The sequence below is a fragment of the Microchirus variegatus genome, assembly GCF_963457635.1.
Source record: "Microchirus variegatus genome assembly, chromosome: 11".
NCBI classification, from domain to species: Eukaryota; Metazoa; Chordata; class Actinopteri; order Pleuronectiformes; family Soleidae; genus Microchirus; species Microchirus variegatus.
The window spans coordinates 12,026,082-12,041,184 of record NC_139812.1 but is presented as its reverse complement, the minus strand read 5'-3'; the positions used below and the strand labels follow the sequence as shown (position 1 = coordinate 12,041,184).

Here is a 15,103-nt window from a genome sequence, read left to right as displayed (position 1 = left end):
ATAACAGCTGTCTTGGCAGGAAAAAGCAGCAACGAAGACAGGAAGTTCCATCTCAGCAAAAGGCCAGGATGGACACAAACTTGTGTCAGCAAATTCATGTCAACATCCAAGACTGGATTTACATTTTGGGCCTCGCCCAGAATAAGAAAATTAGTCAGAGTTGAGAGATGCAAGACAAAAATCATGCAGTGGCTTTTACAGAAGATATACTGTATAATACATGATTGAGCTCTCCAGGGCAGCACACTGTACATATGCTGTTTCTAGTGATAACGATAAATACACAGCAGTGAAAAGATGCAGGAGTTTCTAACAATTCAAACTTAGGGAAAAACAAATAGGCTTGTGATTAGAGCCTGTATATTTGTCTGTCTCTGATCATGGGTGGAAATATATAAATATGATTTGTATAGATGGGTTAGAAGTATTTTTGTTGTTTTTACAACATATTAATTAGGTGTATTGTTCGCTAATAACATGACCCTTACCAGAGCATGTCTATGGAGAGTCTGTTCACTTCCTTTTAACGCCACTGTTATAAATAGCTCAACAATTCACTACAATGATGGCAATTTTGGCCCGAATACACTATAGCAGTCTGCTAAAGCATGCAGAATTGGTCAGTTATGGATTTATGATTAAATCTGAGGGAAGTAAAATTAAGTTGAAATGACTATAAGGCACCAGTATAAACTATATCAACAAATGTGGCATGAGCTAGTTACAGTTGCTATCAGACGATTAATCTTTTACGGGCAGGGTTTGTTTCGAACAACGTATGTGCAATTCAATGCTTTATGGAAATGGACTTTGAGATGTACAGAGGAGCAAAAGTGAGCAAGCAACTGTTCATATAGAACTTCATTGTTGTTGATCCATACATCAATATTATATGATGTTCTATCACATTGGATTGAACTTGACACAGAGCTCTCAAAAAGCAAAAAAATGAAGTGGATGAAGCCAGCAGGGAGTCATGTGGGCATGAGGAGAAACTGCTTGGAGAACAGCACTGGTGAATTTCACATGATTTTACACAGATTTTATAGAAATATAACAAAATACCTCATAATAGTTTTAGTTTCAGAGGCCAAGTGGAGTTCTTCTTTTTTTTAATTTCAAGGGCCTTACTATAAACGCTCCCAAACACTTGAGGGCTCCTGAATACCGCAGCAGCAGCTCCTTTTAAAGCCACGTACAATTGGAGAGATGAAGTTGAGGTTGTCAACACTGAGAACATGAGATACCAGCGCCGTCGCTGCGTTTTGTCCCATGTCTCCTTCTGTTCCCCAGACCGCTGCACCTCCCTCTGCGGAGAGACGCTCCGCTCAGGGACAGGCAGCCTCTGTTTGTGCAAACTCAAGCGTGTCCTGTGCTTTGCTACGCTGCCTCTGTGTGTGTGTGTTTGTGTGTGTGTATGTGTCTGCTTGCTGACCCCTACATGCCTATCTCAGGCCTCTGTGTAATGTCCAGGAAATAACAGGAAAAACAGAATTGAACATTGTGTAAACAGCCCATGACAAACTTCTGGAGCAACCGTCCAACTCTCTATTTACATTATCAATTATGTTCTCTGCAGATAAGCTGCTTTCGGTAAGAGAGGGGACCACAGAATTTGTCTGTTGGCTACAGCAAATGGTCATAGGCATGTCTACAGTACTGTGTTAAAGTATTGGTCCTCCATTAGATTTGTTGTTTTAGCGCAATGCTATAATGACTATTGGAACACATCCAGACAATACAAGAAACATGTACGAGGATCAGTTTGGCAGATTCAGTGGCACCTGCTGGTCAGGTTGCACATTGCAACAATCAACATACCCATTTCCAATGAAATATAAGCCACTCATTTAAAGATATAATACTTTTGATGGTGATTATTCAAACTCCTGCGTGGTAAACTGTATTAAAAGTTTATTACCACAGCAATAAAAAAGAGAGCTTCAAGTCCTCACAGCTGGAGATGACCATGCAAGAAGTATCTACTACCAATTACCAATTGGCCTTGATTGCCTTCTTGGATAATAATAATCTGGATGACTGAGCATCCTTGCAAACCCGGTTACAACTGAAACAGTCCTTCAAATCAGCAGAAAATAAAATCTGGGATTATTTTGATAGCCATCATTTAAGTCTTCTTCCAAGTAATGGGGATTGGCTGAACTTCCTGAGTCAAAATTAGAGACGCACAAATCTGTGCTTATTCTAACTAATACCTGGGCTTTGGGCACTGACCAATACCAAATACTATTCCAATGTAGTGTTAAGTAAAAAGCTGTATGTCTTACTGTGAGGAATCATTGTGATGAGTTGACCAACACCAGAAATACTCGTCTACAAAAACAAATTACATGTTGCATAAAAGGTATATTGGTAAGATCTGCTGTATACACTGACGGTATTGTTTTGAGCCATGTTCAGACTTGGTTTAAACCTACAGTACCTCCTTAGTGATCTGATCATCATCAAGTTCAAGTGAATCCTGGCTCTACTTGCACTGCTGTGACATGAAGGTTTAACTGTCAGAATAAAAGAAATGAAATGCCCTTCAATTTTAATATTGTTGCAGTAGCTGCAAATTAATTATCATTAAAAAAAAAAACATGACTTCAGCTGAGGAGACTCTAATCCATCCCTAGGACAGATTGCATTCATGCATGGTAAGGAATGTGTCATCAAATCACAGCTAAGGACCCATCTGAGGATGTATTGGGAGAATTCAAAACTGTACTTAGCATGATCTGCTCATGATTCTATAATTCAGCACAGACATTAATTCCAGGTCTGGACAGGATCAATGATACCAGCCAATCCAGCTATTTCTGTCGGCATCTATATTCTGTGCATTATTTTCTGAGGTGCAATCAAAACTGTCAATTAGATAAAACAGGAAAAAGGCTCTTGATATATTTTTTCCATCATCTCTTTTGACTTTTAAGAGAAACAGCCCTCAACAAATTCATCAACAATAAAAGTAGTTTTATAGCTGCAGCCCAGAATATTTTTTCCGTCAAAGTCTCTGTATAATTTTGTCCTAAGGCTGTGAGGCTACAGCAGGGCTAATTAAACAAGTGGACGAGATTCATATCAACTCTTCCCTAAAACAGAAGCTCTGGCATTCTCTCTGCACACACAGCTGGGACATTTCCAGCAAAAGGTCACCACTCTCGGAACTAGCTGGACTGACATGCACCAGAGACATCCAGCCGGTTATTATCGAGAACGAAAAAAAAACAAAAATAGTCTCGGTCAGCAGATGCCATCCAATGCACCAATCATGAGGACCAAGTTGAGTAAAGATTAATGTGAAGTTTTTCAAAGTTTCAAGCCACTTCCTCTTATGCAGCTATAAGCAAAACAACATATTTTCATCATATCACAAGCATCGACCTTGGTAGGGAACCAGACATTTAGGGGCTAGTTGTACAAATCATATGAAGTAGAGGTGAGTGATAGTGAATAAATATCTAATTGTGATCACTTTGATTGAAAAACACATTTTTGACCTTCGCCAGGAGGATGAAATTTTCAGGAACCCCACAATGGGACCAGGAACAAGTGATTACATTTTGGGCGTGATCCGTGGGGGTGGGGGGCTGAGCTGCCTTGGCAGAGGTCTGCTCTCTCCGAGTGCTTTTCTTGTAACATCATAAATTCTAATTTTTATTTGAATAACATATTTCAAATGATTACTGTGATATCTGTGCAGATCTGTGAGAAACAACAATGTTTTCTTCAGTCTGTAGAACATGATATGTAAAGGCCACACATGTTAAGGCTTTAAGAAAATATTGTGCCTCCCGTAATTTGAAAATTGCAGCAGTCCACAATACGATTTCTATTCCAATTAATTGTTCAGTCCAAGTAGGAACAAACCTTGTCATCATATCTAGAGGAGACTGCCTGAGATGGTAAACTGTTAATTTGTTAAATATGCATATTCAAAAGGAAGCTTAAAACTTAAAAGACAAAATGGCATGGGTTAGGGTCAGGGTTATTTTTTCTAGTATTTAAGCTTAAAGTTAAGTCATCATTTAGTCAAAAATCTGTGACTACTACTAACTGGGTAGATGTAAATGTAAATGTAGTCACAAATAGAGTTTTGCAAAATTTACAGTATGCTTAATACTGCAAAATGCTTTATCTATTATTTATTATAAAATACCAAAGGCTATAGGGCTTCTTCTCAACTTGTTTACATTATTTCTGTGTGTAGAACTTGGGGGGGAAAAATCCAAAATAAAACTTTCGATTGGTGATTGAGTTTTTAACACTAGTAGCCACACAGAGCAATGCGTCTGTCCCTTTTCTTTTTATTTGTTTTGTATGCAGGCTATGCAATTTACATGGATTTCATCGATCCATCCATGTCACCCGCTTTATCCTCCACATGACGGTCGCGGGTCACTGGAGCCAATCACAGCTGACACAGGCAGGGTCACACCAGTCCATCATAGGACCAACACACAGAGACAAACAACCATTCACTCTCACGTTCAAACCTATGGACAATTGTGTGCATATTTTCGGAAGAACCTGGAGTATCCGGAGTAACTCGCATACATGGGGAGAACATGGAAAAAGGGCACTTGTTCCAACCAGGTCATGAACCCAGGTCGTTTTGCTGCAACAGCACTAACCACTACTTCATCTTCATGTGGACCCAAATGGATTCAAAACAAATCCCTAAATTTCACCCAAAAGTGAGTAAGTACGGTAAATTAATATGTCAAAAAAGTGTGAGCAGAAATGTTTGGAAAACCATAATCTTAAATCATCATTTGGCAGAGAATCATGGAATAAGTGAGTTGATTTTGTATATTTGCAGCCACACAAACACACACACACACACACACATACTGTGACTCATTGACTCAAGCACAGCACTCACTTTCACAAGAGTCATGTACACATACACCATCACATAGCACAGATTAAGGCACATCAAAGCTCCTGCGAGACAAGCAAGACTTAGCTATAGTGCTTTCCACTGTGAACAGAAGCAGCGCACATCAGGGTTTTAATGTCATTATTTCACAATGAACCTGAAAACAGCAAAGAGACAACGTGCCTCTAACTTGGCCTCCTCTGCTCTGTCAAATTTATGACCCTTTAAGTGACATTAGTATTTACTCAGCACTGTAGGGAGGAGGCAGGGAAAAACGGAGCAAAGATGTATCCTTGGCAGACACTTTGTTTATCTTCACCTAATATTTTCAGCTGGGAAGTCTGGGTTTCGACATATTCTTGGTTTTTCAAGACTATAGCACAATTTACGGTGTCCTCTCTCTGCCACCAGTCATGAACTCACAGATCGGTGAATCATTATCGTCTAAGGCCTTGCAGGTTCTTGAAAATACGCCACATGAGCTGCGGTAACAGAGCGTATTCAGGCAGCCAATCAGAAGGCGAGTGGACCTGCATCATTCATTTCTGAATAATGTTTCAATACACAGACACAGAGAGTGAACCTTGACATTTTTTTATCAATGGCAACAAAGAGCCCGGCAGTTTCTAACATGCAGCTCGACCCTGACCTCACCAATCTTGAACTCATGGAGAACACAAGCAAACACGCTCCTGGATAGAGAGGAGAAACAGCTGGGGATAAAAGATCGTTTCACCCTATGGGATTAAAACTGATTTTGTAGAGTTAATTCATCTAAAGACAGACCGTTAGCAGTATTTAAATCTTCCATATCAGTGGACTTTGACACAGGAGACGCCAAGTGAGTGACAAAGTGACTGCGCTTGAAATGTTGGAAGCAAAATATTGGTCAAATAGGTCACACCTCCGTAACCCAATTGGCAGATCCACATGGCACAACGCTGTACACACTCGCAGGTTGTCGTCAGGGAGTCGATGCATGTGCATATGTGCACGTCAATGAAATATTCATGCAGAAGAACTCGGAGAGAGTAGAGCACAAACACCACCTCAGCAGACGAGAAAGAAGCCCCCAAGAAACAACAGCAAGAGAAAATAAGAGCGAGGATGCAAATGAGAGAGAGGAGGGCAACAAAAAAGAATAAACAGAATGATATTCTTAGCAGTACTATATAATAAGATGAGAGAATGCAGAAAAAGTCTATTTAGGAAAGGAAACTTGTGAAATTGTGTTCATGTGCGTCTCATTTGTTTTACAAGGAGGCAACATTGTAAACTTCTGACCCCTTTTATCATGCAAAAATAAACATGTCCATGAACCTGTCCTCTCCAATAGCTTATGCATGCAGTGTATTTGACTGCATGCCATTTATGTTTAATGATTGATTCACTAGATCGGATATCAGACTGATCTGACACAATCCAAAAATCCTATATCGCATTTGTCACTATGCACATGCACTGAGTCATGTTTGGAACGTTTAATTCCTCTTTGTGGGACAACAATATTTGAAATAACTCAGTACAAATGTGATGTTCATATCGAAAATGATTCTATCTGACTAATATCGGTATCAGTAGATATCGGTATCGTGCCATCCTACCGAGTTCAATGTTTCTGCACTGTTTTAAGTTTGGATTTTTACTTGAATGCTTAAGTTAAAAAAAAAAATTGTTTTCCTACAAGGTTTGTGGTTTCTCAATTAATTCTATGACACGTTCTCGGCACATTTAGTGCTGCTTTGTTTGTTCCTCACCAGCTTCTAATTGGTATCTCTCTTTAGCTGCTAAGTGTTTCAGTGTTAACACCAACATTCGTCTTTTTTCTGTCATCTAGTTGAAGTGTAGAGTGCGGGGTTTTCAAAGCAGCTGTGTTCACAATGACACAGTAATGGTGATTAGAGTGAACTTACAAATAAAGTTTACAAGACAACACAATATTGTAACACACACACACACACTCAAGTGCGCTCAGCAGGTAAAAATAAATACTCCGTGTCTGTCCGACCCATATATAAAACGTGACCTCGGTCTGGTTGCAACTCGTTGCTCAGAGCACAAGGAAATGACAACATAGTACAATCTTAATGTTTTTATTTATGTAAGCACACAGTGTGCACCTGTAGCCTCTATCAGTGACAACAGTGCGACAAGCAGTTCCCCTTCTGAACAATCAGTTTGCAGCAGTTCCATTGTCTAAATCAGCCTCAGTCAAGTGATGCTTTACCAAACACTTCCCATCCCCACTTTTCCCACAATCCTCCTGTTCCAAGAATGGCTCCTTCACTCTACTCCCTCTACTCACAATCTGTTCCTCTTCTCCCCCCGGGATGAGAAGTGCGTCCTGTTGTCACCGCATTGCCTCAGACAGGTGTCAGCTACAATCTGAGCTGCTACTCTCCACAGAGAGAGGCCGACTGCTGAAGAAACAATTACACCCGATAGGTCCCGCAGTCAACAGAGCCGTCAACCTCTCCCCACAGACGATAAGGGAAACAGGCAGAGGTGTTAATATGGACATGCCGTTTTCCTGTATGGAGGGTTACTGACACACTCATAGATGGTTTTTAGTTATTATTTATGCAAATGTTCATTCATAAACGGCTTTAATTTACTGCCATTTGCAAGGTGATGCGTGCAGTGTTCGTCATAAATCTTCAGAGAGAAAGAAAAGCAACAAGATCCAAAGTGAGTCTTTAATTTGAGATAGCATTTATGAATTGTGTTTGTAAATATCCATGGAGTTTACGGGGGGGATTGGTATGTGCATACTTCCCTTGATATATCTGTTTATTTGCACAGCACATAAACAAAAGACCGAGCAGGGAGGCCACTTCAGCCTGACAAAGGTCACACTTCCTAAAGCAGGAAAACTGCTTCCTGGCCAGCTACAACTCAACTGTAGGACAGTTCACCAAGGAATATGACTAACTGGAAAAGGAGGTCACGCATAATCCACACAGCCTCAGCTTTTTCAGCAACTAATTATGAAGCCATTTCTCTGGAACAATCATTTTCGACTGATACTTACCGTACATGTAGATTTGAAAGAAAATATATTTGTTGTTATTCACACATTCAGACTTAAATAAAATGTACTTCACGAGTACCTGCAGCGAGAACACTGCCACCCTTTAGACACATGTTGAAAACAAAGCAAAGCCTTTAACCAGTCTCCACTTAAGGAACAAAAGCACCCCAGCCTGCAAACACCGTTCCAAATAAAGTGCAGTAAAGCAAAGTGCTACCATTAATCAACTGCACTCATAGTTCAGAATGAGTGGTCTGCTATAACTCGTCAAGGGCCTTTACATTTAGTATTTGCTTTTACACTCCAAAAGGAGACGTTAAGTTCCCGAGAATAAAACAGTCAATTAATCTGGCAGTCAATCTGTGCATCCACACAGTGGGGGAAGGAGAGCGTGTGGGGGAAAGTTATCAAAACCTCAAGTGAAGTTGTCGCTTCATCCATCCATTTACACTAGAATTAATGCGAATGCAATGCAAATACAATGCAAATAACGTCCCCAAAGATCACATAGAAAGGCAAAAGACGTGTGCAGATGCATGAATTATAAGGGCTCAGCACTCAGGTTGCGGCTTACGGTGTAAACGCACAATAAAGAATAGCTGTTTTGCCATTATTTCAATCAGTGCACCGTCAAACAAAACAATACAGCTGCACATCAAAACACAGGGCATAATCTATAAATGTACCCCTGCTAAGGCTCTCACACTACAGCTCACATTATTTCTCCAAATGAAAACTAATTTATAAGAGAGAATCCTGGTGAACTTCTGATACACATTACACAACATGAACTCATCATGTAACTAGGCTTTTTGGACCCTTTTAGATTAGTGTCTAATAGACTCATATGCTCCTTTTTTCACTGTTGCCAAAAAAACAATCTTACTGTGCTGTTTATCTGGCTGATGAAAATTAATATTTCACTTGTACTTCCATTTAAATAATCTGAATAATAAAACCAACCAACCTCATGATCGATTAAAAGTCCTCGCAGGCAAACCAATCAGCCACCTTGGCAACACCAAGCAGTTACTTTTTAGGACAACAAGACTAGGCTCTTTTGAAAATGAACAGGGAGAGAGCAACACCTAATATTCGATGGTCATCAACTGATTTGACCTACAGTACTATGCAAAAGTCTTGGGCCACCATTAGATTTGTTGTTTTAGCACTTCTATAATGGCCAAACAGTATTTTTTTTTCCTCAGTCACGGGAAACGTGTGAAGATTTAAAAGTAAAATAAACTTTTTAATCATTTAAATCCATATATTTGGGACTCTGGAGGCCCTATCTGCGCTCCTTGGGACGTAACAAGACGCTAAATTCCTGGAATTGTTGTCTCGCGGATAGGGATGCACCAATTGCCATTTTTGGGGCCGATTCCAATTTTTCAAGAAGTTTGACCTGCCGATACCGATTTTAGCCCATTCCGATTCAAATTTTTTAAAACACTTTAAAGCATACAGAAAGATATATATTCTTGCATATTTTCTTTAATAGAACATTTTAACATAGAAATACAAATCAGTTCACATCCAATATCCAACTAAAAATACAAAAATGAATCACTACCTGCAGATCTCTCTCTCTCTCTCTCTCTCTCTCTCTCTCTCTCTCTCTCTCTCTCTCTCTCTCTCTCTCTCTCTCTCTCTCTCTCTCTCTCTCTCTCTCTCTCTCTCTCTCTCTCTCTCTCTCTCTCTCTCTCTCTCTCTCTCTCTCTCTCTCTCTCTCTCTCTCTCTCTCTCTCTCTCTCTCTCTCCTGCCCCGTGCCAACAATGTCTCTCTCTCTCTCCTCACACTGGTTTAAATGACAAACAAACAAATGCTGAGTGCTGATCAAAAGTTTTGTTTAAGTGATTTAAAGTCCTGACTCTTGTCCCAAATATGACAGGCTTCATTCAGTGATTGAAACAAATATATAATCATTAATGAAACATTTACATGCAGAGCGCGTGCTCACTCGCTAAGCAGCGGCTCCACAGTGCAGCACAGAGTCCTACATAAACTTTCAGCTTCAGAGGATTTATTTGTTTATCAGTGGATACAAATGCTAACTGCTGTTAGCTCCCAGTAGCCTCTGTGGCTGATGTCATTTCCTGTCCATTAAGTTTTGTTTTACTTTTTTTAAGGTGACCTTTAAGGTGGACCTAAAGAGACACTAGCATCTCACAGACATGAAAGAGGATATAATATGGGACCTTTAAAGTAAAAAATTAAAAAATAATTTAGGAAGAAAACCTGCTTTTACAAGTTAAAGTGTAAAGGATTTAGTGTGACCTCGATTTGAACAACAGCACGACCCCCAGCTCTTTTAAACCTGGAATCTTCTTTAATGTTTTGTCCTTCAATTGATGTCAAAAAACATCCACTGTGAAGAAAGTATTACTTATTTATTCCAGATCTTGTATGAGATTAAGTCATTAATATACAAGACCAACTTTCAATCACATCGTCCCATTCCGAATGCAAATGATCGCAGAATTTCGACAGACACAAAAACAACAAAGTACTGTAAAATAATCAATAAATTGTTGCTGATTAGATTTCCGTTGATAGACTCAATTACTTTTGGTTAATCATCCACTAAGGCACTAATCAGAAGCACATCATTGTAGGTGCCCGGTCATGCAAAAGGCTGATTAATGACATAAATATTTACCATCATTTGCAGAAAGATTTATTCTGTGAATCCATATTTTAATCTTCTCTTCTCTGCTTCCCTAGTGGCAGATTATCTTTAATGACATGGTACAAAAATCGCATCTGGGTTGAGTTTAGTGACCTCATTTGTGATATTTCCACCTTAATGGTATCTGTCCAGTATATCTTTGTATTTTACTTTTGATGTGTGGTGGGCCTCAACTTCAAAAACAATGCTTCCAATGTGTGGGCCACACAACTATGACTATTATTATTTTTTTTATTTAAAGGTGCATCATGCAATAAATCTAAATCAACTGGCCATAAAATCCTCCTAATATGTCACAGAGACTCAGGAATAATGTTCATATAACATACTGAGCTCAACAGTACAGCCAAAATATTTGCATTACAAAAAAATATTTTGCAGACTGCAAATCATGTTTATGTTTTGAAATCATGTTTTGGCATGTGGCGCCACCTACCACCGTTTACCAATCATTGCAGTCAGTAGAGTCTCAGCTGCCGAGCAACCACGGGTTGCCAGTTACGTCAGAAAACGAAACCTAAAAGACCTTGGTATTTTTATTTTTGAATGTAGTAACTGTTTTTGACCACATTCTTCCATATGGCACCTTTAACCAATCATTTCCAACATATATTACTAGTTCTGACAAAATAACTATATAGTGGTGTTTATTTTCACACTGTCATTGGTAATTGGCCTTTTATGTAAAAGGGTTATACATATAATCCAAGTTACTGCTCTTAACCAAGGCAAAATAAAATGATATCAATTTGGAAATAAAAAATGTTTTTGGACTTCCATCAGTGCATATTTTGCAGTCCAAAGTTTTGAGCTCAGCTTTTCTCTGATTGTGTGTGTGTGTCTTTGTGGTGTGAAACTGGAAATGAAAGCCACACTTACAGGGAAACAGTCGTGTTTGGCACAAAGCTGGGCTGCAGTGTATCCATCAGGTCCACATCCTCGCACACCACTTTGACTCGGACTGTGTGCTGCCTGCTCAGCTCCTTGGATCTCTCTGCCGAGCAGTGACAGCTGTCAACGATCAGGTCAGGACAGTTTCTGTTGGCCAGGCTGGACTCACACAGCCCGACCAGGATGCACAGTAAACTCAGCGCTCTCATGGTCAAACTGAGACCGACCCTCTTTCTTTTTTTCTTTTTTCAAAAATAATATCAAGTTATGTCCTTCCAGCTCCTGTGACAAGCCGGGACCATTTCACAGTGAAGCGCAGCCTGTGCTCCTGTTGGGGGACAGACCTCATGTTCTCCCCGCTCACCTGCCGCGTTTTAACGAGCCGCAAACTTTTAGCGCTTCCTTTCGCTAGCGAAGTTTCACCTCGGCGGTGACAAACGCAGCATCTCTGCGGTTCTCTGTAGATAGTATTGCTTCCTCCGCGTTGTCTTCTGAGCTGCGGAGCGCGCACACGGGGGAAACTTCCAACTGTGCGCTTTTAAAGTCCGGATACATTTCACTGTGACGCGTGCTTCCTCTGGAGCACCAAAAAAAAAAAAGTGTCCGTGGTGACAACGAGCCACTTAAAATCCTATGTTCGGGCTCCTGGACGCCGTGGCCGTGTTGTGTAGTGTGTCACTCACTCTCTCTCATCACACTCTATCCTCTCACGACCTGCTTGGACTTGTTGCGCATGTGAGTGTCTCCAGAAAGTCCCTCCCCGCTGGGTCCTGACAGGCTCCGGCGTGGACACCTACACCTCGATTTAAAAAGAGGAGGAGGCCATTGACAGTGACACACATGTAATGTGACAGTCAGTGCTGTTATTAGCTCATGATAAGAATAGTAAATAATCCTTTTGCAATGGCATGTTTACATGCAATAAGTAAATGGATCAATTGATGCAAGGTTAATGACAAACTAAAATCTGACACCTGTACAGGTAGAATGGAATATAAAATATTGTAAACACATTTTGTTTGACAGGGTTGCCAGGTCAAGGCCAAAACTGTCTTTAAATCTTCAGCACATTGACCATATGAGGGTCTTGAACTGGGAGCGTGTCTTTGTTCCCACAGTTCCCACAAATTTAAGATTATTTATTTGTCATATGAATTTTTATACGTGTACAACAAGCAGTGAAATGTACTCCTGACTTCGCGCCAAGACTGCGCTGACACTCAATTTAAGAAATGTGGGAACAGAGCTTGACAGTAACAGAGTACATTTACTTGAGTACAGTACGTAGGTACAATTTTGAGGGATCTGTACTTTACTCTATTATCATTTTTGGGGAGTACTCATGACTTTACTCAAAAACATTTGAGAGGCAAATATTGTACTCTTTACTCCAAGACATTTCTATCCATAACCGTGAGTACACGTTACTAAAACAACAACTCCATGGTCAGATTTAGTTGAGAGATGAAAACAATGGATGAAGACGCAGCAGGTCCATCGCGGGAATGAGCCAACACATGGCAGAGGTTTGTCAGAGCGTTGCCATTGTGCTTTTGTGTTGTGGGCAAGTGAGAAATGTTAAATAAAGCAACGTAAAAGGTAAAAAGATGAAAATGACTTGGTTTTACTTTCAATTCCTTTTACATTCTCCAAGTAGACATGATTGTAGTACTTTTACTTGTATTTGAGTAAAATTTAGCAAGGGGTATCTGTACTTTTACTCAAGTAGTGGGACCATAGGGCTGTGGGAACATAGGGCTGACCCCCTTAAAACAAGCTTTAGTCATGTATTTAACATTATAAAACAGATGGGATATGAACATGTGCACATGTTGTACCCCTAGTACATTATACACACCGTAAACCTTGCACACGCAACATAATATGATCCTGAAACCACACATTTATTATTGCTTTTTATGTACTCGTCTTCCTATTTTCTTTTAGTTCCATGACTTCAAACCAACATGTCATAAAATAGAGCCAAACTCAGATGTTTCCTCTTTCCCTTTAAATATATCTCTCACCAATACAGAAAACAGTATAAAGTGACTTCAGTGTTCAGACGTGTTGGAAGCTGTATAACAGGGACTGCAGAGGATCCCACTGTCAGAAAAACAGAAAAAAAAATACCTACCTACTCTACCTGTGTTCTTCAGGAGTTAGCTGTGGGCGACTGGACTTGCTTGAGTTGAGCTGAAGACGTTTCACCTCTCATCCAAGAGGCTTCTACACTTCTGAAGAGATCAGATAAGAACAGATCTCACGGATGAGAGGCGAAACGTCTTCAACTCAACTCAAGCAAGTCCAGTCGCCCAAAGCCGTACTGAAGCAGTACTGAAGAAGATTATGACCTGGATGACCGAGAACTTTCGCTGACACTACTCTAACTGTGATTGGCTAGTACTCCAGCAGGATCGGAGTCAATCAGAAGCAGGGTGCGGGTGGGGAAAGGGAGTGGTGGATGGTGGAGGGAACAAAGTTATGGATGGATCCAGCAAGCTATCAAACTCATGGAGTTGGGAACATTCCCATAAAACCCGCAATCAACAACTTCCTATATTTGTTCATGACTTTACAGAAAAACAAGCCCAAAATCACTTATAATATATCTGTATATTTCTTGCATGTAGCCCCTGCAGCCAAGTTCCGTGCATCAACACAGCATCAAGTCTTGGGGTTTGGTGTCTGAAGTTCCGTTATGGTGCAAAAAGTATGTTATCTTTTCACATATTTGTTCCTCTTGAAGGAAACAGCAGTATTATGGGTAATCACTGCTCTGATCCAAACAGTGGCCAAGCACGTTTACACAGCTCTGTGTCTGCTGTGAATTCATAATAAGTCATTTTTCATGTTTCCTTGAAATTAAAAATGCTATGAAGTGTGATGTTATGTCATATGTCAAGATTTTTTTTCTTTCATTAGCTGCACGAGAACTTGCTGGCAATGAGCACTTTACAAGCAAATGACACACTTGTGAAACCGATTCGCTAAAATGACGGCAATAAATAAAGAATATGAGTTGGAAAGAGCACAATGTTGAACTCGTGGGAATTAATGACTTGCTGTTTCACAGCTGAACTTGTTGTTGTTGAGGCCATCTTAAAATATCAAATAAAAAAAAAAGAAAAAGCCTGTAAAACATGTTGAATTGTATCAATACTGGAACAATATACAGGTTCAGCTTTCATTAAAAGCCACTCCAGTTTGCCACGTCCACTCCAGTTGACACAGATACAGACAATGTGTACTGTTAACGCTCATAATCCCTCAGTTTAAACTCAATCTTATCCGAGGATCGAAAGCATGAACAGCCCACAATGGATCTAGTGACATCAATCATGCCTCTTGTTGCCGGATTGTCCGTGTAGAAAGTTTGGCCCCGGGGAAACAGAAGCAGAGACAGCTGGCTGGATGGGCTCCCTGGGGCCGGGGCAAGTTCCTTCCCCTGTGTGTATGTGTTCACTGTGCCTCACGCCAAATTCCTCTCTCATTATCCACATTGTCTCCAATGCAGGCCAGACAGCACAAAAGGAGGATTTGAAGCCGCTCCCACTGACCCTGCGAGCAGGGCCGTGTTCCCTTTCCCTCAGTCTGACAAGC

At 40.3% G+C, this 15,103-nt stretch overlaps 1 protein-coding gene across 1 annotated transcript in view; it reads right to left on the bottom strand.

Annotated features, from left to right (window-relative positions):
• The window catches only part of adgra1b (adhesion G protein-coupled receptor A1b), a gene marked incomplete at both ends in the record, with an annotated part of 147,302 nt that extends 135,593 nt beyond the window's left edge, over positions 1-11,709 (bottom strand). The window contains one exon of the mRNA XM_083898137.1: positions 11,489-11,709. Coding sequence (XP_083754263.1) covers positions 11,489-11,709 — 221 coding nt within the window. The remainder of the gene's footprint in view (positions 1-11,488) is intronic.
• Positions 11,710-15,103: the final 3,394 nt, after the last annotated feature.